Raw genomic sequence first — 20,651 nt, 5'->3', positions numbered from 1 at the left:
AGATTTATTTTTACTGACAGCGAATGGCAGCGCCTGGAACATTCCCCTCTTTGGAGTTAATTTTTGCTAAAGCTTAGTTTTAGTCATTGTTGTCTAAACCTGACTCCTCCACACTTATCCTATGGAAAAGCTTCTGGAGCTCAGCCCCCAGGATTTCAGCGGCCACAGGGCTGGTGCTCAGTGCCTGCTCCTGGCAGCCCACGAGAGGTCAGGGCAGACCCTGGCTTCTGCTGACAGAGACCACTGGCTGCAGGGCAAGTGGCCCCACACCTGCAAGGGGGACATGGCCCTGACAGCTGCTGCTGTGGCACTTCTGAGGGCTGATGGATGGGGAAAGCTTTTCCTTTCATCAGAGCAGGTGTCGGGCCATCATCTTCCTGCTGGAGGTGAACAGAGCACTGAAACCTTCTGATTGCTGATGAACGGTCTCAAATCACTCCCCAAGTGTCATTCCCAACTGGAGTCAAAAGTGGAGCTGGCTCCTGCTGTGTGGCCATCAGTCACAGGGGCTCATGCTACACAACCGCTGAGGCTGGAGCACGGTCCCTCTGGTCACTCTGTGGGGTTATTTTCCCTGCAACCTACTCATTTTCCCTCACTGAGGTGTGGAGGATGACAGGGTATGCTGAGCAGGCGATGATCCTCCTCCTTGGCCCCTCTCCACCCATTAGGCCAACCTCATCTGGCACTGCAATGTGCAGGGGGTCTGTGCTGCCGCCAGTTCTACAGCTGGGCTCTTGCTCCACAGGCAAAGGCAAAGGCACCACGCCAGCTGGACCAGCAGCTCCCACCAAACAGTCATCCCGTGGGGCTCTGGTGTAGGGGTTTGGTTTGGGCAGAGAGCTCAGGCACATGGCTCAACTTTGGGGAGAAGAAAATTCCTTGTTTCCATGGGAACCAGAGGATAAAAGTTTCTAGGGCTACAATTGGGATTCTTGCCAGCCAGATGAGCCAGCCGGACCCTGAGCTGACCATCTCCCCAACCTGCTCCTGAGAGAAGGCTTGAGCCCAGCCTCCAGCCTCACTGCCTGCGCCCCCATAGGTGCCCCCCACAGTGAGGGAGTCGCCAGGACTCCTCATCTCCTCTTCGGAGCTGTGCCAGATGCGATCTGACATTTAGCTCTCAGCTCAGTGTAGAGATGCAGCGATAACTCTAATCTGCTGTTCTTCTCCTCACTTTCTCCCTGGAAGCAAAAGCTGCTGCTGGGAGAGCAGGTGAGCTCTGGCAGCCAGCAAGGAGAGCACTGCAGTGCTGTGCCAGGGGTCCCAGGGGTCAGGAGGTGCCCCACCAGCACCATGTCCTCCTCGCCATGCCCTCCCATCAGGCAGGAGCAGTTGACAGGGTCCAAATGCCAGGAGCTGCAGCTCCTTGGGGACATCCTAAAGGCTGCAAGGACAGAGGCACAGCAGCACGGCAGCACCCTGGGCATAGCCAACAGCCCACAAAGTTCAGATGGCCGTGGCTTCTGCCACCCTGGCCACTGACTCCAACACCACAAGCCACTGTACCCCCCCACAGCTGCAGCTGCAGGGTGTCAGAGGCACCATGCAACTCTGTCTCCCTTTCCTGGTGTCTCAGTTCCAATTAGTGAGGCCTGTATTAATTTTTTCTGCTTAGCAGCTCATGTCAGCACCAAGCTGGTAGATTTCGAAGCGGGAGGGAGCCCGAGCAGAGGAGAGAGGAGGTGTTGGGATCCGCCCGCTAACGAGCCCCAGACACACAGGGCCCCATGCTGTGGCCCCACAGCCACCCTGGGGTGGGAAGAAGCCCTGAAGAGCTAAACCATCCTGACATCCCTCCCTGTGCTGTTGGGATCTGTGGGTGCCCAAGCCACAGACCAGGCTTGGCAGGGACTAGAGGCATCTTTGGGGGCTCCTGCAACTGCAGGCGGAGGCCGATTCCCAGAGCCCGAAGCAAGGGTCAACCCTTGCTGCTCAGCCTCTGCCCAGGCAGCAGCACCCTCCTCTTGCTGCTGGTCTCGCAGGGTGAGGCCAGAACACCCTAGACCCTGGAGATCCTCCTCCCTGTTCCTTGAAGATTGCCTGGAGCAGGGGGTTAATGATGTACCCAGATGGAGGTGACCTTTCCACCTTTCAGCTTCACCTGCAGCTCCCTTTTCTCTTCCATTATCTGCATGGATGCCTGTGGATTTCATTTCCATATTCATGCTGTTTTAATGACCCTGTAATATCTTTATGTTCTGCAATGAAATGTGGAATATTTTTTTTCCCTTCTGCAGATTAGAAACTGCATAGGATCATTTGTGGCATTTGAGCAGAGGGAGGGAAGGCTGTGCAGGGGGGAGATGGGGTTAATTAAACTTCAGAGCTCAGCAGGCTCCACTGCCAAATATCCTCCTTCCAGTGGGACAAGTGAAGGCGGGAAGGGCCCATGGCTCCAAATCTGCACCAAACCAGGGCTGAATCGCTCTGATGTCAACCAGTGCAGCTGGGGCAGCCAGGCTGCCATCGGGGCTCCTGGAGAGGCCATTAGAGGTCCTATCACTCCATCTTCATCCCTTAGGCTAATGGACATCTCTGCCGCTGCACCACCCCCTCCCTGGGATGGTAATTGGGTTTCAGCCTTGCAAGATGGATGGCACGGGCTGAAAGTGGAACAGGGAAGAAGAGGAGGGAGCAGAGGCAGCTCTGAGTAGGACAGAACTCCCTTGCCCTCTGTCCACCTCCTGCCCCTCTGCTTGGCTGCCAGCCCTAGACCTTGTCCAGGGCACCTCACATGGCTCTGCAGGGTGGCTGGGGAAAGGCGGGTCCCAACAGTGGGGCTGGCTGTGGGCACCCCAGAGGAGCAGAGCCCAGGTGGTGTCCAGAGATCTTAGCTCCTCCCTGATGGGGGATGGTGACCACAGGCAGCCCCAGCACACTCCCTGCCTCCCTCACAGCCTCCCGCTCCTTCTCCCTTGGTCCTTTTGAAGCTGCAGCTGTGAACAAGATGTTTGCAAGTGTGAGGCACAGGAGTGGCATATTCGGCGCATTGAATAAAGATGGGGCTGAAGAATGCCTTCTCCTGTGGCTGTTTGATGTGAAGGGCATTGTTGAATTCATTAGGAATGCTGCCAGGCACCACCAGAGCCTCTGCCAGTGTCCAGGCAGTTGGAGCAACACGTGCTGGTGCCCTGTGAACATGCCACCCCATGCACTGGCACACACTTGCATGCGGGCACACAGTCACATGCCAGCCGTGCTGAGGCACCTCTGGGTGTGCAGGGCTGGAAAGGAGGGTAACATTCCTGCTCTGTGTGCTGTTCCAGCCTGCACGCCCCTTCAAATCCCAGAGAGCCACTGCTGCAAGGTTGCCACTGTGGTGGATACATTGCCTGCACAAGCCCAGCTGATAACCCACATGTTCAGCGGCCTTAATCCATCCTACAATCTTCCCACCCCTCCTGGGTCATCTGCCAGGAGAAGATGGGGTCTGGATGCAAGCTGTGTGTCAGGACACAGGGGTGCAGGACGTGGGGGGCCGGCAGTGGGAGGGGTGTGGGATGGCCAGACTGCTCCCTCCCAGTCCTGCCGCTGCAGCCCGCTGCTCCAGAAGGATGCAGCGTTTTATCATCCTGTGAGGCAACAGGCACCAGAATTAATGAGTTCCCTCATTTAGCTCCCTCCTGGTGTCACCAGCTTGGGGTGACACACAAGCAGCCCCCCAGGCACAGGGGGAGGGGGTATTTGAAGGGGTGAGTGTGTGAGGATACCCAGGAACATGTGCACAGGTACACACGTGTGTATGCAGCCAAGGGCTGGCGGAGACAGGCCGAAGGCTGGAGGGGGATGAGCCCCCCCAGCTGGGTCAGTGAGGGGTTCTTGGGAACACCCTGCACCATGGCACAGGGGCACAGGGACCCAAGTCCAGACATGGTTGGTCTCCACACATGCTTCGTGAAATACCTGCTATTAATTATTGACACCAGCAAAGAATATTTGCCTTCAGCATATGTTTCAAAAGCAGGAGTTTCACAGGCTGCAGGATCGATCCCACAGGAGCTGAGCGGTTGTGGGGAAGCAGCAGGTGAGGGGGGCACTGCACAATATGCCAGTGAGCAGCCAGTGTGTCCCTTGGCAGCAGAGGCTTTGTGTGGCATTGCTGTCCCCTCGGCTGGACCTCTGGCTGTTACCACTCAGCAGGGTGTGTGAGGGAAAAGACACCCCTGTGCTCTCAGTGCTGGCCTTTTCAGAACGTCGACATCTTGAAAGGGTTCACCGTCCCATGGGTGGTTTACGTGGCAGCTGTGCCAGCGCAAAGGCTGAGAAACTGCAAACCCTTGGTGTCTCTACTCGAACTGCTGTCAAAACACATCTTCCTGCCTGCCCCTGCAATGCCAGCTGGTGTTCCAGCACGCAGGATGGTAGCCTGGGCATTATCTGACTCTCTGGACTCATCCCCATGGCTGCACTGAATTTACATATGTAGATATTCTGACCATTTTTGTGAGCCCTGCAGAGACCATGATATAGTAAGTATTTTGACTGTAAATAAATCACATTTGTAGGTTGTGATGACTTGAAGTGGAAGAAGAGAGGGAGAAGAGCAGGACAAGAATGGAACTCTGTAGCCATGACACTCACCTTGCCCCACTCATTCTATCACCTGGCCTAACTAATTCAGCAAACCTGGAAAAGGCCCCTGTAAGCTGTGTCGGACAGCTGACAGCCACGGTGGATCCTGAGACACAAACACCTTTGAAAGTATAAACACTTGTCTGAAAGCCTACAGGAGTGTGGTGTTTGTGAGTAGCAGAGCTCCATCTAGCATTGGTGAAAACTGATGCTTCTCTAAAGCCTAATTCACAGCTGCTTTGTTAAGCATTGAAGCTGTTAGGTCTGTCAACAGCCTCAACCGACTGGAAACCCAGAGTTTCCTTATAGTCAGAGCTTGTCCAAGCAGCTCTGTGCCCTCCTCAGCATTGAGCCCACCCTGCGCCTGTGGCAGGACACAGCTCGACACAAACCTCTCCCTTCCCACACATGGGTCAGTCCTTTACCAATACTGATACAATTTTTTTCCTATCAATATTCCTTTTTGAACCCATGTAAACTTGTTTATATCTACAATCTCTTGTGGCTAAACATCCCATGGCCGAGCTGCATCAAGTGAAAAAGGGTTTTCCGTTTGTCTCAGGGCTGCAAAGCTTTTCCAAGCAGCAGCATTGCTTAATAGGCAGGGCATAGGTGGAGGAGAGAAATGAGTGTGGGACATAGAGCCAGCCCAGTTTAGCAGGCAAATCAGCCCCAGATTAAGTCAAAGCTACTTCAGCCTTCTATGATTTGTTGTCTTTACCCACGGAGCAACAACTGTACAACTGCTGCTGTCAGGACTTATCACTATGACTTATCACTCACAAACAGTTGGAGAGGGTGAGCCACCTGATATTCCAATGCCTGTCAGGTCTTTTTTTATTGCCTTTGAAAATCTCAAAGTGCTGAATGTCAGGCACTAATGTCTCTGACTTAGGGCACTGATGCAGGGCTGCCTTTGCTCACGCACCCATTGGCTCCAGGGACAGATGATGTGCTGCCTGCAGAGCCTGGCAGGGCTACAGGATGTGCGCTGGTCACTCTGGGGACAGAAATTTATGTACTCAGCAATGGAGGTGTCTCTGGACAAGTGTTTCACTGCTCCCTCAGGGAAGTGCAGCTGCCTGAAGAGACTCAGCCACGCCGTTGTCACTGCAAGCACTAAATGGAGCACCAGAAGCTGGCAGGGGCACTGCTCCAGGGCAGACCCTCAGTAATGAGGGGAGCTCTCCCTAGACCTTAACCCCAAAGCCCGGGCCTTAAATCAAACCCCAGGTCTTGACTCAAACCCCTGACCTTTCTGCTTTTTTGTGGCGACAGAACACTTGGATGCACTGCTGAAGGCAAGGCAGAAAGCAGCTTTTGCACACATTTCTCTGAAGCTACAGACAAGGTTACTCTTTTAATTGAACAAACAGTATCTGCAAGCTGTTAGTCCTTTGAGAAGAGCCAGACAGCTCTGAGCAATGGAACAAAGGCCTGGTGAAGTGCTCTGGTTCTCAGCTCAAGGGCCACCACCACTTCAGAAGCACTTGATAACACTTTGCTTCCTGAGCTCAAAAGTGTGATTGAAACCCAGGACGGAGCCAACTGCCAGGGTGAGGAGGCTGCTCCCAGCAACTGAGCACAAGGCCTACACAAGCACAGCTCCACAGCTGCAGATCCAGGCACAGGCATTGGTGTGAGTGGGAGGACAATCCATAGGACCTGATCAAATAGTGAGATCTTGTGGTAAATGTTCCTGAGCATCCCGCCAGTGGCACTGGCAGACCCTCACCAAACACCGTGAGGAAAGTGCTGCCCTGCTGCCCAGGGGGTCCCTGAGGGATCCCTGAGGGGCCGGGGCTCCCTGGCAGGGCCATGTGCCACAGGAAGCCCTGAAGATGGGTGACACTAAAGGACAAAGCATGCTGGAGGATTGTTCTCTGGAAGCATGGGGTCATCATCAGTTAAACAAAACTGGAAAGACCGATCAAGCAGCTTCCACAAACGTATCTCTGGGGTCCCCAAAACACAGCCACAGCAAGGAACTACGAGACAGCGTTTACATCCCAGTCTTTGTGAGAACCACCCCCGGGCTTCTACCCTGATCTCCCTCTTCTGTAAGTGCTAAATAAGATACAGTGACTTTTTCTCAACAAAGTGCCCCACGAGTATCACTGTAGGTCTTTCCTGGAGACTCAAGTTTTGTGATCCATGAAGAAGCCACAGGTTGGGGCTGTAAGTACTGTTTTTCCTTTGACGTGTGTGGTCCCCGGTGTGTTCCTGAGGCCAGGCCCCAGTGGAGCTGCGCACCTTCCCTGGGCCTTTACACCCGCCCGCCCCGGCCGGGTCCTGCGCTGCCCGGGCCACAGCCGCCCGGCCGCCGCTCTCCGAGTCATTTATCTCCTTGCGGGGCTCTCCGGGGCCGGAGCCACAGCGGCGGCCGCGGGCAAACGGCCTGGCCGGCGCTCGGGGAGCGCTGCTGCGGCTACCGCCGCTCCCCTTCCTCGGAGGCGCCTCTGGGTGATGCCGGCGGGGCGGGGCGGGCCCCCTACCTGGCCCTGGCCCCGAACCCCGGCCCTGGCCCCGAACCCCGGCCCTGGCCCAGATCCCGCCCGGCCCGGCCCCGCCGGGACCCGAACCCGGGACGCCAACCCCGGACCCTCGGGCGCCCCTGGGCCCGGCCCCACCCCCGAGGCGCCGCAGCCAATGAGCGGCCGCCGCCGCATCCGGGGCCCGCGCCCCCTGCCGCTCGCGCTCGGCCATGGCGGAGGTGAGCGCGGAGCTGCCGCTGGGGTCGTGCCGGGCCCGGGGCCGCTCCCGGCCGGGCGGGGACACTGCGACCTCCGGGCCCCCGAGCCGTGTCCGCCCGGAGCCGGGGTCCTACGGCCGCGGGGTGATGGGGCGGGGCGGGGTCCCTCGCGACGCCGAGGCCCCGGGCGGCAGCGGGCCGAGGGGCGGGGGCGGGCTGTGGCCGAGGGGCGCTGAGGCCGGGCAGGGGGCGCCGGCGGGGGCGGGCAGGGGAAGGGGCTGCTGGGCGGGACTCGGCGGGGGAGTCGGGGCGAGCGGCGGCGGGCCGGGAGCCCCGCGGCCTGACCCGTGGGAGAGGGCCGAGGAGAGGCGCTGGAGGGGTCTCCGGGCCGGGGGCTGCGGGGCGGAGAAGGTGGGCGGGAAGGCGCCGGGGCGGAGCGGGAGCCCCGAGACTGTGGTCCAGCAGTGCCCGACAGCGGCGGTGTGGGGTCGCTGGAGCCGGGGTCAGGGGTGCGAAGCTGTTCGGAAGGGCTCGCGGAGCGTGGAGGCGAGAGAGGCTCGGGCAGTGGGAGAGCACGGAGGTCGGGGCCGTTGTAGGGACAGAGCGCTGGGAAAGGTGGTGGGGACGGTCTGTCTGGGTGGTCAGGATGGTTCTCACCACCTCGGTTAGGGGGCTAGGCACGGACCCCCCGCTGCCTCCCCTGTTGCCACGTCATGTTTGCCTTATGCCAAAACGTTTATGACGTTGTTATGCCACACTTAGAGCTGGTGATGCCATTCTTCACCGAGTCTTGCCATGGTCCTCAAATATCCCTGACCTGTTGTAGTGGTTGTTGTGACACATCCACACTTCATTTCCATCATGAGACCCTCATGGTGACCATAACATGGAATAAGGGTACTGGGAAGATGTTGAGCTAGATGGCTGCTCCGTGGCAGGATTTTGGATCTCTCTGAGGGCAGGGATTCACTTCTAGGGTCTTTCAGTGTTCTGAATGATGAAGGTACTGTCTGGTCTGTCAACCCATCCACTACAGTTTGGCCTTTGATGGAGCACTAAGGCTGCTGCATTTGTTTGTGCCAGTGTTACTTGAGCACGTTGTTGGGCTGAAGTGCACAGCAGCCCAAGGAGCAGCAGATGTTCTGGGTCGTTTTCCAGGCCTCAGCCCATGCTGCTGCCTGAACTTGTAACTGAGCACTGAATGCCACACTGCAGGTGCATGTTGGCGATGTCTGCCTGGCTCAGCCTCTCCCTCCTTGCCTGTACCAGTCTCCTTCACTGCCTGCTCAGCTCCGTTCCTTTGCTCACACCCCTGAACGCCTGGGTGCAGTGAGGCGTTAGGGAGAACCCAGCATGTTGTGGCCGACTGCTTCGGACTGTCTCTCTGAAGGGTCAGTCTCTAAAAATGCTGTGCTCAGACATGTTGTGTGTGTTTAGAATAACAGCTGAGAGTCCAGGTCCTTCTTTTAAGGGAAGATGTAACTCATGAAGGTCAGGTCTTAAACTGGTGAGAGGATAAGTAATGAGTGGAGTGCTGTAGGTAAAGTAGGTGAAATGGAAGCACATCCTCATGGAGTCAGAGACTAAGGGGAACGTGAGGAGGCCAGTGGAAAGCAGGCTGGAAATAACTATTCAGTACTCTTGATGATCTCTCTTTACACAGCACAATTCTTAGTGCTGTCCTGTGGGGGTTTGGGTAACTTTTGCTTTGAACTTAAATTCATTGCATTTGTTGGTGGGGTTAAGTGGATGGAGGGGTGTTGCATTTTTAAGAAGAGCTGTCTCAGCCGTGTTCCTCTCTTTTCCTGAAGGCCTCAGTTGGCCGGCAGAGCCCGAGGGTGGTCCCATACCCAGCCCGCGGCCTATGTCCTGGAGAGCCCGCCCTTCAGAGTGCAGCAGGTACCTCAGGTCAAAGATGCCTCTGTTTGTTGGTCTAGTTTCCAGAGGAAACAAAGTTCCTGTGATCAGCCTATCTATTCCCTCCTCCTTCCAGCACCTCCTGAGCCTATTGGTTGATTTTCGTACTGTTTGACAGAGAAGGAAAGGCTTAAAGATGCCAAAGCTCCTATAGATGTCCATTTGCCCATTCTTGAATAAGGGGTAATTGCCCTAAAAATGCCCCGGGTGAACGAAAGGCTGCAGTGTGTGCTCACGCATTGTGACACTAGTGAGTCCAGTCAGGAGAGACACAAATACTCAGAAAACCTTCAGATTCAGCTTTCAGTCAGTTGTGGGACTTGAATGTGCAGAGAAGCAGACTCTGTGCTGACGGAGTGACTGCTGCCAGTTGTGTTCCCCACCCCCCTCACTCCGTTCTGACTAATCTCTTCCTCTGGTTTATCATGTCTGCACACACACAAGAGGGGATCATCCCTGGCTTTGTTGCATCTCAAGATTTGGTCTTTGGGGTGCTAGTATCCAACTTCTTATCCCTGCAGTTGTGTCAATGGGCTCAGCTGATCATCGACTGAACCTGGCAGAGATCCTTTCACAGAACTACGGTGTACGGGAAGAAAGGGAAGAAGATGATACTCAGGAGAAGCAGAAATCTTTAGAAGAGCTGGAGAAGAGTTTCAGTGCCTCTCAGGTAAAGGCAGCAGGGGAAGGGAAATTACCTGCAGGATTTGCTTGTTTGCTTTTACAGTACTGGTACCAAAGACCTTGGTGAGAAGCCCTGACTTGCTTAGCTGGCAGCGCACTGAGCTCAGGTCACCCAGCAATGAGTCAGGTTTGCATTGGGATCAGAAGGAATGGTTTTGAGAACACATGACAGCGGTGAATTTTGGAGTCTTCCTCTGCCAAGTAGCCACTCTGATAGGTGGTCCTGGCTCACCTTGCTGAAGAGCCATCAGCTGCTGGGACTATGGTCAGTGTTTCACAGTGGAGGAGCTACAAAGATAAGCTGACATGGTGCTGCTCTGGGTGGTCCCACAGAGACCTTGGTGGAACACAAACCGTGTTCTTGGTGACAGGGAATGTCTCTTCAGGCCAGACACAAGACTAATACAAGGATCTGCTCCTTCCCTTCCTCTGGTTAAATACAGATGTGCAGTTTGGCACCTTTTCACCAGCTTGAAATCTCATATAAAAGAGAAATGTATTTTTAAAATGCCCTAGGCTGTACTGCTTTGGGGTGAAAGTTCCTGGCTTTTCCGTACCGTTAGAGGAACAGGTTTTGGTGGGTCCTGACAGACCCTGCCTTGGTCATCGTGCAGCGTTACCCAAGGCTGCCCTGATTCCCTCTGCATACAGCTGAGGTGTTCATACAGCTGGTGGTGTGCTCTTGTGGTTGTTCTATTCCTGATGCAGCTTTGTCCTCCTCTTGCTCAGAGCAGTGAAATGCCATTTGAGGAGCTGCTTGCACTGTATGGCTATGAGGCATCTGATCCCATCTCGGAGCAGGACAGTGAGAGCAATGACATCACTCCAAATCTCCCTGATATGACTCTGGATAAGGTGAGAGCTGCTGTTTGCCTGGGTGTCTGCTGCAGGTTACTGTGTTGTGCTGGAGCTCAAGGAGCTTGAGGAGCTCTTTTCAGACTGGTTTGCCCAATGCCAGGGGAAGGGTCTACCTAGTTCTGGTGTCCTAGAGGTGCAGAAACATGAATGTAAAGCATTTAGAGATGGGAGAAGGAATATCCATTTTAAAAAGAACTCTGTAAAAACTCTTCATGGAACTTGGGTTGCAAGTCTTTGCACATAGCTGTGGATCTGTGGAGAGCCAGGGAAGGTTTCTATCTTCCCAGGTGAAGCCATGGCTTCTCCTGTTGTGGCTAAAGTCTGTAGAAAGTGCTTTTTTCTTTTTTTCTCTCGGGATCTTTGAGATATTTGCTATGAATGGAGTTCTACAGAAAGGGCCACTTGCTCATCCTCTCTGGCTTCCATAGGTAGCCACTCATGACACTTGCAAAAGTGCTTCTAGGGAAAATAATCTGGGTGTGGTGGGGAGTGTGAGAGAGAATCTGTCTTTGGACAAGCTGTGAGAGGGTGAGGAGATCTGTGGATGTGGCCACTCTTGGCTAGAAATGCTTTACTCTAGGCCTCACTCCCCCTCATATAATTTTTTTAATTTAAAAATATTTTTCACTTTCTTGTTGTTGTTAAAAGGAACAAATAGCGAAGGATTTGCTTTCAGGGGAAGAAGAGGAGGAGACACAGTCTTCAGCTGACGATCTGACTCCATCCGTCACGTCCCACGATGCGTCAGACTTATTCCCAAACCAGCCTGGCTGTATGTGTCATAGTTCCTAAGTAGTCGCTCTTCATTTACATGTGATGTTCAGGAACTGCAGGGGAGGGCAAGAATGGTTTTCTTTATTTTATGAGTTTCTTGACAACAGATTTTCCACTTCTCTTCTGGAGACTGTCCATAAATCTACATGGCAGTGGTGTTACTGGGCATTGGTTAGGACAGGATGGAGTGTAGATGAGCAGCGACATGAAGGGAGAATTGTCTTTAGCTGTAACTCAGAACACTGAGAAAGTGGGAATTGTTTTGCTACCTTGCTTTAATTACAGTGTGAAAGATCAGTACCTCCTCTGACACCGCTACAAGTAAATAAATTCAGTAGCACTAGTGGAGTGATACATTGTGGCAGTTCCTAAATGTTGGAATATGTGGGAAGCCAAAGCAGGTGACAGAGACTCATCAGGAAGTGGACTTATTCCTTCTGCTATCCTACAAAATGACTGAGTTCCCCAGGTTGGCCATCACCACCCAAGTGGCAAGTGTACAGATTCTTTTATTTAAAGTGAGAAAATTAAAATACAGGTAAGTTGTCACTGCAGACCATGCTGAAAGGAACATTAGGACAGAAAATGAAGGGAAGGAGAGGGAACATAGAGCAACAGAAAAAAAAATTCATAACTACAGATCTTTTCCTCTCCCACAAAGCAAACAACTTCCTTGCTGATGAAGACAAAGAGCCCTGTTCATCTCCATGTGCTTCCTCCATGGCTGAGGATTCAGAGGTGGATTCCATCCCATCCAACGAGTGTAAGAAGGTAAATGACCTGAGCACATTGGGAAGGGGAGCTCGTACGGTACTCTTGAGTTTCAAGAAACTTGGCACCAAAGCACTGTAATGTTTCTCCAGTCTGTTGCTCTGTGCCTTGCATTTTGTGGATGGCAGTGGCAGATGTGGGTTACAAGAGGGGTTTTTAATACAATCTTGAAATTTTCTTCTTGAGGTATGGGAAATCTGTTGTGCCTTGGTAAATTAAATCTGCAGCACAGCCTTATAAAGGTGAAATGCTATACAATATTCCCAGCAGGATTTACTGAGAGGGAACAATCTTACTAAAGAGAGGAGCAGGCTCCCAAAATCATCCTGGCTGTGAAGGTTGCAGGAGAGCTTTTGTGTTAAAAAGCTTTATCTCCAGCCTTAGCTGCTTGCCGTAGATCTTTAACATTAAAACTATGTAAATGCCAAAGGTCACCACAGTATGATCTGGTTGATAGTAAATCTTCTCAATTACTCTGTAAAATAGCCAGGGTTCACTAGAAATAATAGTAATGGCAGGGGCTACCAGTAAATACATCAGCCTCACGGTGGTATAGTCCCTAAATCACGAAGTACAGTCTGTGCAGAACATTTTCCATTTCAGTTTACCTGCCTCTCTGTGGTGCTATTTCAGGAGATCATGGTTGGACCTCAGTACCAGGCCACTGTTCCCATCCTCCGCTTAAACAGGCACAGGCAAAAAGGTAAGGCAGCCTGCTCTTTGTGCCTTGTTTGCGTGTAGGGCTGCTGGGTGTAGGGCTGCTGGGTGTAGGGCTGCTGGGTGTTGGGCTGCTGGGTGTTGGGCTGCTGGCCGGGGCGTTTGGTGGGTCCTGAATCACCAGTCCTATATCTCCAGACTTGGCACCTCTCAGTGCTGACAGCCAAATTTACAGCTACATCTGAGCTGGCTTAAATGAGCCTGATTGAATAGGGCTGGGAACACAGGTACAGAAGTGGTGAAGCTCAATGAGAACTGGGTTGGCGTGACAGGTTTGGAGGAGGGGGTCTCAGCTGTAGCCAAAGGGAAGATATATCCTTCTGGAAGTATTCAAATTTATTCTCTCTGACATCTTCCTTAAGTAGCCCGAGTTACTATCATTCAGTGCTCCCTGGAGCTGCTCTGTTTCTTATTTGGTGGGATATCTACAGAGTAGACAGAGGTGCCTTGATTTGCAGATTGTGCCCAATAATGAGTATAGTAAAAGTGCCAGCTTCTTGAGCTTCTGGACAAGAAAGCTAAAGGGGTCTTAGTTGCCAGGATTAATTAACCACAGAAACAATCTTTGAGAACACGGTAACAAAAACTTTGTCAGCCAACCCTTCTGAAGCAATGGAAGCGATCTGAGCCTGTTCTGAGGGCCCTAAAGGGGATGTAAAGAGCTTATCTGCCTCCAAAATCAGGAGGCAGATGAGAGATGGTTGTCATCTCTAGTGCTGGGTTGGAGTACCAAGCAAAGGTTTCCTCCCTCTTCTGTCTTCCCCGTGCATGTCCATGCAGACCATTTCTCAAAAGCAGCAGAATTCTCTGTTTGATTATCTTATTTCAGTGCTTTTTCTGTTAGCCTATGAGAATGAAGATCAGCTTCTTTGGGACCCAAACATCCTCCCTGAGAGAGAGGTTGAAGAGTTTCTGTACCGCGCTGTGAAGCGACAGTGGGACGAGCTGTCCAGCAGCAGCCTGCCAGAGGGAGAGGTGGTGAAGGACAATGAACAGGTGAGCTCAGTGGCTGTGCAGCCCATGCAGACCCAAGTGGTACTTGCCTGACAGTGCCACATTCCCTACAGAGGTCGGAATGAGGTCTAATTCTAGTGATCCCCTGCTCCAGCCTCGCAGATAAGTGAGGGTGTACGGCCCTGCTGCGGTGTGAGGAGGTCAGTCACCCTCCCAGTAGGAAGACTAGAAAAGCCAGCAGATCAACTGTATCAGAGCAGCTGTGTTTCCTCTAAGTTAGCCTGGTTAGATTCTAGAAGTGAGTCTCCAGGAACACAAAGGCACACCTGTAATCTGCAGAGCTGCTGGTGGAACTGCATCTGTCCAGTCCCGGGGTTTTTAATCCAGTGCCTTAAAAAGTGGAATAATCTGAAATACAAGTTTTATGAGACAAACATGAGTCTTGAGCAGGCTGGTTTGTGGTATGTTGCTCAGGTACGTGCTGTGAGTGATTTCCTTCTGTTTCTTAGGCTTTGTACGAGCTGGTGAAATGCAACTTCAATGCAGAAGAGGCACTACGGAGGTTACGGTTCAACGTGAAGGTTATCAGAGGTGAGAACCCCCCTTATTTGGATTCTACCGCAAACATCAACGCACAACTCTTTCTAGATTCTGTACATCTCCAATTCCTCTTTCTCTCTGCTATAGATGAGCTTTGTGCCTGGAGTGAGGAAGAATGTAGAAATTTTGAACATGGCTTTAGGGTCCACGGGAAAAACTTTCACCTTATCCAAGCAAACAAGGTAAGGCTGCTCCCCCCAGCTTCTGCTGAGAGCAGGGGAAGGAGGCAGGTGCTTTGGCACCAGAGGTGTGCTTTGGGCCTCGGTTGATGCAGGGAGTTCAGGATTGCGGAGTTCCAATCCCAGGCTTTGTGTTGACTCATGCCAGCAGGTGATGGGCTGTTCACTGCCCTGCTCTGCCTTATTTTCCAGGTGGGAGAAGTCACAAACACCACTGACCTGCATGAGTGATGTCAGTTAATTACTGATTAGCCCTTTCTGGAGTCTCAAAAGTTCTTTCCAAACTCTCAGCCCTTGCAGTACTTCTGTGAATGAGTGAGTTGAGCATGTGGATGTTTTGTAAAGTCCCCTGGGGTCCTCTAGAATGGCAGATGCTGTTGTAGGGAGAGCTGGGCCACGGGACCTGCTGCTGTGCTGGGAGTTGGCAGAACCAGAGAGTCCAGTTCTACCACTGGTTAACTGTGGGCATGTTGATGCTGGCCAGTGAAAATGGATGCAGGTTTGCTCTCTTTGCTAAGTGTGCTGCTGCTGGAAGTGCAGGGAAGTCCTGCACGAGTGTACATGTCTGGCCCACACGGGTCTGTGAGAACAGCTGTGCACTGTGGGGAGTTCTTTCTCTGGCAGATCGCCACCTCGGAAATCTCAGTACATGCTTCTGTTCTGCAGCATAGATGTGTCCGTAGCAGTATAAATTTCTGTAATGCACTTAATTTTCTGTGCTGGTTAAATGGGAAAATAGCTCCTGCTCCATGGGATACACCTCGACGCATGGTGTTCTGACTGGGATGTTTCTCCTCAGGTCCGCACCCGGTCAGTGGGCGAGTGTGTGGAGTATTATTATATGTGGAAAAAATCAGAGCGCTATGACTACTTCACTCAGCAGACTCGTTTAGGAAGGAAGAAGTACGTCCTCCACCCTGGAGCCACGTGCGTGGAATATTCTCACACTAAAATTAGTAATATTAACCTCCCAGTGAAGATTCCTGCTGCAAAGCACCTCCGCTTAATAGACTGCGCCTTCTTCTCTAGAAGGCTTCTTGGGTGGGAGGATGGAGGGATGCACGGGATGTTCTCAGAACACAAACACTGTTGGTGTGGGGAGGGAAGATGAACTCTTTGCTTGGATTTATACTTTCTTGTGTTAAAAATAGTTTTGTTTCAGGCAAATGCATCCACAAAAGTTAAGGCTTGGGTCAGGGATTCACAGCTGATTTCAAGGAAATAACTCAGTTTGATGAGATTTTGGGAAGGGAGCTTTCTAAATTCAAAACCACTATTTCTGATGGTTTGGAATCTGAATTAATTTCCCTGCTGTTGCCCTTTGAGGCAAATTCTTCACTTTGAAATGTATGCTAATTACAGAAGATACTTTTCAAAATATATCCTTTCAAAAAGGTTGAAAGTGAAATGTCTTAAAAGGTCAAAATGAAATATTGAAGCTGAATCAACTAAAAACATTAGATGAAAGCTTAGATTTTTTTTTTTTTTTAATTCTGATGCAAGAGAGGAGAATACCTGAAATCTTAAATTCTTCCATGGTAGGAAAATATGTTCTTATCACTTGCTCTTTGCTGACACACTAAGGAGCGACTGCAGTCATTCCATGAAACTGGGTGTTCCTGGGCATTTGACCATTTATTTCCCTTTGGAAAAACTGGGGGCAGAGCTCCTTAGGAAACTGGAGAGCCTGTTCTGATTTATCACAGGCTGGTCTTGGCCATGCTGCCATCACCTCCTCAGGGCAGAGTCTAAACTGGACTCTGCAGACCAAGGAGGGATGGACATTCATTCTAGTGATGCCTCTACAGTCCTATTGCTTTATTTGTTGATAGGTTTTAATCCCAGTCACCCTTTTGCCTGCCTGCACCTCTGCTTAGAAGGTGGTGGCAAGGCTCTCTCTCTTTCCCCACAGGGATTATACTGACAATGACCTGGATGGAGTCGAAGTAGAAAACACCAGTCGTTCCCGGAGCTCCCCACCAATTCCCTCTGCAACTGGCTGTCTGAATGCTCACTTTGGTCAAGATCAGATAGCAATAGAGAGCACAGGTAACTTCCTTTTTTTCTATTGGCTATGGGGATCACTTGTCTCCCGCACTCAGTGGCACAGCCCCTCCTTTGCCTTTCTCCTACTGCCATTATCCTGCTGTTGCTCTTCTCCCTGCACCTTGCTGGTGTGCTCACCTTGCCCCCTGTTGAATACCAGTCCCATGCAGGCTTTAGTGTGAGCAGAAGAGTCTTGTCTGTCTCTGCATTGACCAGGGGTGACTATAAAACAGTTGTTCCTGTGTTGGGCTCACAGGGGTGGCCTAGGTCATTCCCAAAGGAAAAGGATTATGCACTAACTTTAGGCACCTGAGTGAGGTCCTTCCTTCCTTCCTTTACACCTCCTCCAGAGACTAGGTTAAGGCCCCAGAAGTGAGGCTGTAGGTGCAAGCTGCTTTCAGACAGAGCTGGCTGTGAGAAGACTCACAGGGAACCCAACATGGGTTCATTCCCTCACTGTCCTACTGCAGATGAAGGCTTTGTGTGGGCAGCTCCCAGGAGCTGTTGGCATGAGCGGGTAGGATTTAGGATTTGGCTTATCTTGGAATGTGTCTGTGAGGTTTCCTTTAATTTCCATAGAAACACTGATGGCCTCCCATCTGCTGTCGGCATCTTGCCTTTCTTCGGTACATGCTGGCAGGGATCTTGGTTGCTGTAATAAAGAAACATTTGTGCCATCAAACAAATACTGTTGTGATTAGGTGGGGTTGACCTGGGTGTTTGTGCATTACGGACTCACTGTAGCTTTCTTTCCCTTGCTGTGTCCTCTTTCCTCCTCTGTGTGTGCAGAGCCCCTGAGCGTGGAGAGCACAGCCTGCAGCCTGGGCAGCATCAGTGAGTCGGGGCAGGGCTATGAGTGCAGCACCCCCTCAGAGACGAATTGCTCCTTTGACCCCACGGAGGAGACAGCCTCAGGTGGTGTCTCAGCGTCCTGCCAACGACACACTGTCCCCCACTCTGAGCCGGAGCTCTTTGCTTTGCCGCCGGCAGGACTGTCAGAGAAGCAGGAGACGTTGCAGAGCTCTGGTGAGACGATAACTATGGACTTCACTCTCCCTGCAGACATTAACGAGGGGTTGCCTTTAATTGCTGGCCCTGTGAATTTGGACAGAGACCCAGAGGCAGTGGTAGCCCCTGCGCAAGTGTCCTTATCGGTCACAGATTTTGGTCTCATTGGCATCGGAGATGTAAATAGTTTCCTGACTGCTCATCAGGCTTGCCCGGCACCTGTGGCTCAGTCAGAGCCTCTGTCACAGTGAGAGTCTCCAGTCACAAATTTGTCACAGATCCAGCAAGGACTTTGACCTGACTGAGTGAAATCCTGGAACTTCCACTGTCCTGTAGGGACAGTTTGGAGCTGTTGGTCAGAATCCGTCTTTCCATCCTCCGTGATCCAAGGCTACAGTGAAACCAAACACCTCTCTGCTCCAGTGTATCCTGACACAATCACACAAAGTGGTGGCTGGCTTTCCTGAGGGGGAAGGTCCATCAGCCCCTCTTCTGTTGACCATGTGTCACCCCAGGTGATGCCAGGCTGCTCAGAGAGTCCTTGCCTCAGGACAGGGGAAGTGTTCCTTGGCCCCAGTGGGACAGTCTGAGGGCAGAGATGCTTTGAGAACAGGACTGTGTCTCTGTCATGTTGAGGACGCAGTTTAGGGGTCCAAGAGGGAGGTCTGCAGGAAGCACAGCCTGCCCAGGCCGCCGGGCAGTTCACTGCAGAGACGGGCATGGCAATGCCAAGGGAAGCCGAGGAGTGTCTTGGCCCTTCTCCCACAGGCAGTGTGTTGCAGTAGGAGTCACTTACTCCAGTCTTCTCCCAACAGCTATGGATCATGACAGGCAGAAGCACTGCTGCTTCCAGCTTCAGGCAGCTGTGTGTTCCTGGCGCCCACTCTCCATCAACTGCAGGTGGGTCATGGCCTGGTCCAACCCTTGGGCTGAAGCATCAGGTCTTGGGAAGGGATGCTGTGTGGTGCAGCAGCATTGTGTGCACTTGAGTCCTTCTCACCTTCCTATGCAGTGCTGGCCCAGGGAAAACTTCTGTGATCAGAAATAGGAGTTTTTAGAGCCACAGAGTGATGCTGGCTCAGAGCACTGTGGTGCTGCCACTTCTGCTGCTGCTGGGGAATGACCTGATCCTCACCTATTCACAGTGCAAGAGGGTAAAATGCAAATGAAAATATCTGTAACTTCCCAGTTAGTTCCAACAATTTGTCAGCAGAGGGAGGAGGTTGCTTAGCTCCCAGAGTGCAAAGCCTGGGACACTGGTGCTAGCTCAGTCCCAGGCAGGGGAGCACACCAACCCTGGGCATCTCTGCCCCTCCCTCACAAAACAGACTGTTTTCTGAGAGGAAAGTGTGTCTTTACTGCCATGCTCAGGGAGGTGACAGGTAGCCCCATCTGGTGGCAAGGTACTGCCTGCCGTGCAGAGCCATGGGGGCCTGTCCATGGGTGTGCTGGGGTCCAGAGCTGCTTTGCTTCCCACGTGTTCCAGGTCTGGTGTTTGCCACTGGCTTAAATCCAACGTGTTCTCATTCCCCTTTTGCCATGCTGAGAATGCTCTCTGCTCACCTGCTGAGCAAGGCCCTCATGCAGATGGTCCCTTCCTCCAGCCGTGTTCTGCAGCTGGGAGGGGGCTTGGACTGAGGGCTTTTGCTTGCTTTGGTAGAGGCCTTAGAGCTGTGACTGTGCACTTGGCTCTGCTGCCAGTGAATTTCGCAGGTACCTAAACCCACAAGCCTGCATCCTCCTTTTACCTGACCCTGCGAAGTTGTGCTCAGCCCTGCAGCCGGAGGACAGAGGCAGTATGAAGCAGCCTCATGGGATGGCAGGATTAGACCTTGTCTCATCCCCTAAGCCCCAGATCTGTTCTGTGTGCATTAGCAGGGGTTTGCTTTGGTCCCCAGCACTCTGCTGGGAAGTGCTGAGCGTCAGGCACAAGCAGCTGCCTTCAGCTGGCCAAATGGGGTTGGGAGAGGCCTCCCCTCCAGCTGCTCCCAGTGCCCGCTCCATAGTGGAACTGCCTAGGCTATGATTCCCCTTTTCTGGGGGTGAGAGGAATCTCCTTGGCTGAAGGGAGAAGAGGCAGGGTGAAAGTATGGGTAGCCCTCCCAGGGAGGGCCAGGCCTTGGCATCTCCTCCATCAGTTGAGAACATTCTTAGTTTTTCTGAAACCATTTTTTCTTTTGGTTTGTTTCAAGCCCTAATGAAAGGAGACAGGAGCTGGAGAAGGCAGAAATCTCTTTATGTCTTTCAGTGTTGTTTACAGATTTGCATGGGGTCTTTCAACATGCGTGTGGGCTTTTTCCACATAACTTTGAGACAGAGGGGCAGAAAAGGCTGGGACAGGGAAGGGGGAGTCACTGGGAGAGGAGGTTTGGTTTTGGTTTTTGTTGGGGTTTTCCTTTTCCATCTTACAAAGCACATTCACTTTGAGCCGCTCCCACTGCTGGACTCTTCTCCCTTGCCCCCCAGCCCTACACTGTGAAGTGACACTGCCTTGATGACCCCTCGCCATTATTTATTTAATTAAAAACCTAATTTGAAAGCGAGTAAGAAGCCTGTCTTCTTTTTGGAGACCAAGATGCAACACTCCTGGGTGTCATAATGGCAGAAGAAAGAAAAGGGGTCTCTGGCTCCCGTCTGATCCTGTCCTGCCCTGCAGGATGCCATCCCAGCCTGGGAGGACATCCAGCATCCCTGGCTGAGTTTTGCCCCTGGCGCTGTGGGTGGAGGGAGCTGTTTGTTGCTCTTATAGGTGCCCCAAGTTCTCTGAACCCATCAGCTTGTGGCAGGCCTGTGGTGGTGGTAGGCAGGGGTCCATCCATGTCTCACCACTTCAGCCAGGAAAAGCATCCTGGGGGTTCCTGCTGCAACTGCATTGT

The 20,651-nt window shown here is 52.4% G+C and overlaps 1 protein-coding gene across 8 annotated transcripts; it reads left to right on the top strand.

Moving 5' to 3' along the window:
• The first annotated feature begins 7,263 nt into the window (after positions 1 to 7,263).
• On the top strand, positions 7,264 to 20,315 carry MIER2 (MIER family member 2). Of its 8 annotated transcripts, none has more exons than XM_027901076.1 (13): positions 7,271 to 7,288; positions 9,079 to 9,166; positions 9,706 to 9,854; positions 10,603 to 10,723; positions 11,375 to 11,498; positions 12,162 to 12,271; positions 12,905 to 12,974; positions 13,818 to 13,984; positions 14,452 to 14,533; positions 14,630 to 14,724; positions 15,521 to 15,648; positions 16,634 to 16,770; positions 17,557 to 20,315. In XM_027901076.1, exons 4-13 carry the CDS (start codon positions 10,607 to 10,609, stop codon positions 18,024 to 18,026), a joined length of 1,500 nt encoding a protein of 499 aa, XP_027756877.1. In that variant the 5' UTR covers positions 7,271 to 7,288; positions 9,079 to 9,166; positions 9,706 to 9,854; positions 10,603 to 10,606; the 3' UTR covers positions 18,027 to 20,315. The 8 variants fall into 8 exon arrangements, with proteins under 8 accessions (XP_027756870.1, XP_027756877.1, XP_027756874.1 ...); XM_027901073.1 differs by lacking the exon at positions 7,271 to 7,288 and adding an exon at positions 8,386 to 8,861 and having other exon boundaries at positions 10,598 to 10,723; positions 13,833 to 13,984; XM_027901072.1 differs by lacking the exon at positions 7,271 to 7,288 and adding an exon at positions 8,386 to 8,861 and having other exon boundaries at positions 9,079 to 9,175; positions 10,598 to 10,723; positions 13,833 to 13,984.
• The last annotated feature ends 336 nt before the right edge of the window (positions 20,316 to 20,651 follow it).

Source organism: Empidonax traillii, unplaced genomic scaffold (assembly GCF_003031625.1).
Source record: "Empidonax traillii isolate 1590-97213 ecotype Southwest subspecies unplaced genomic scaffold, ASM303162v1 scaffold761:size885847, whole genome shotgun sequence".
NCBI lineage: Eukaryota > Metazoa > Chordata > Aves > Passeriformes > Tyrannidae > Empidonax > Empidonax traillii.
This window is presented reverse-complemented; position numbering and strand designations above follow the sequence as displayed.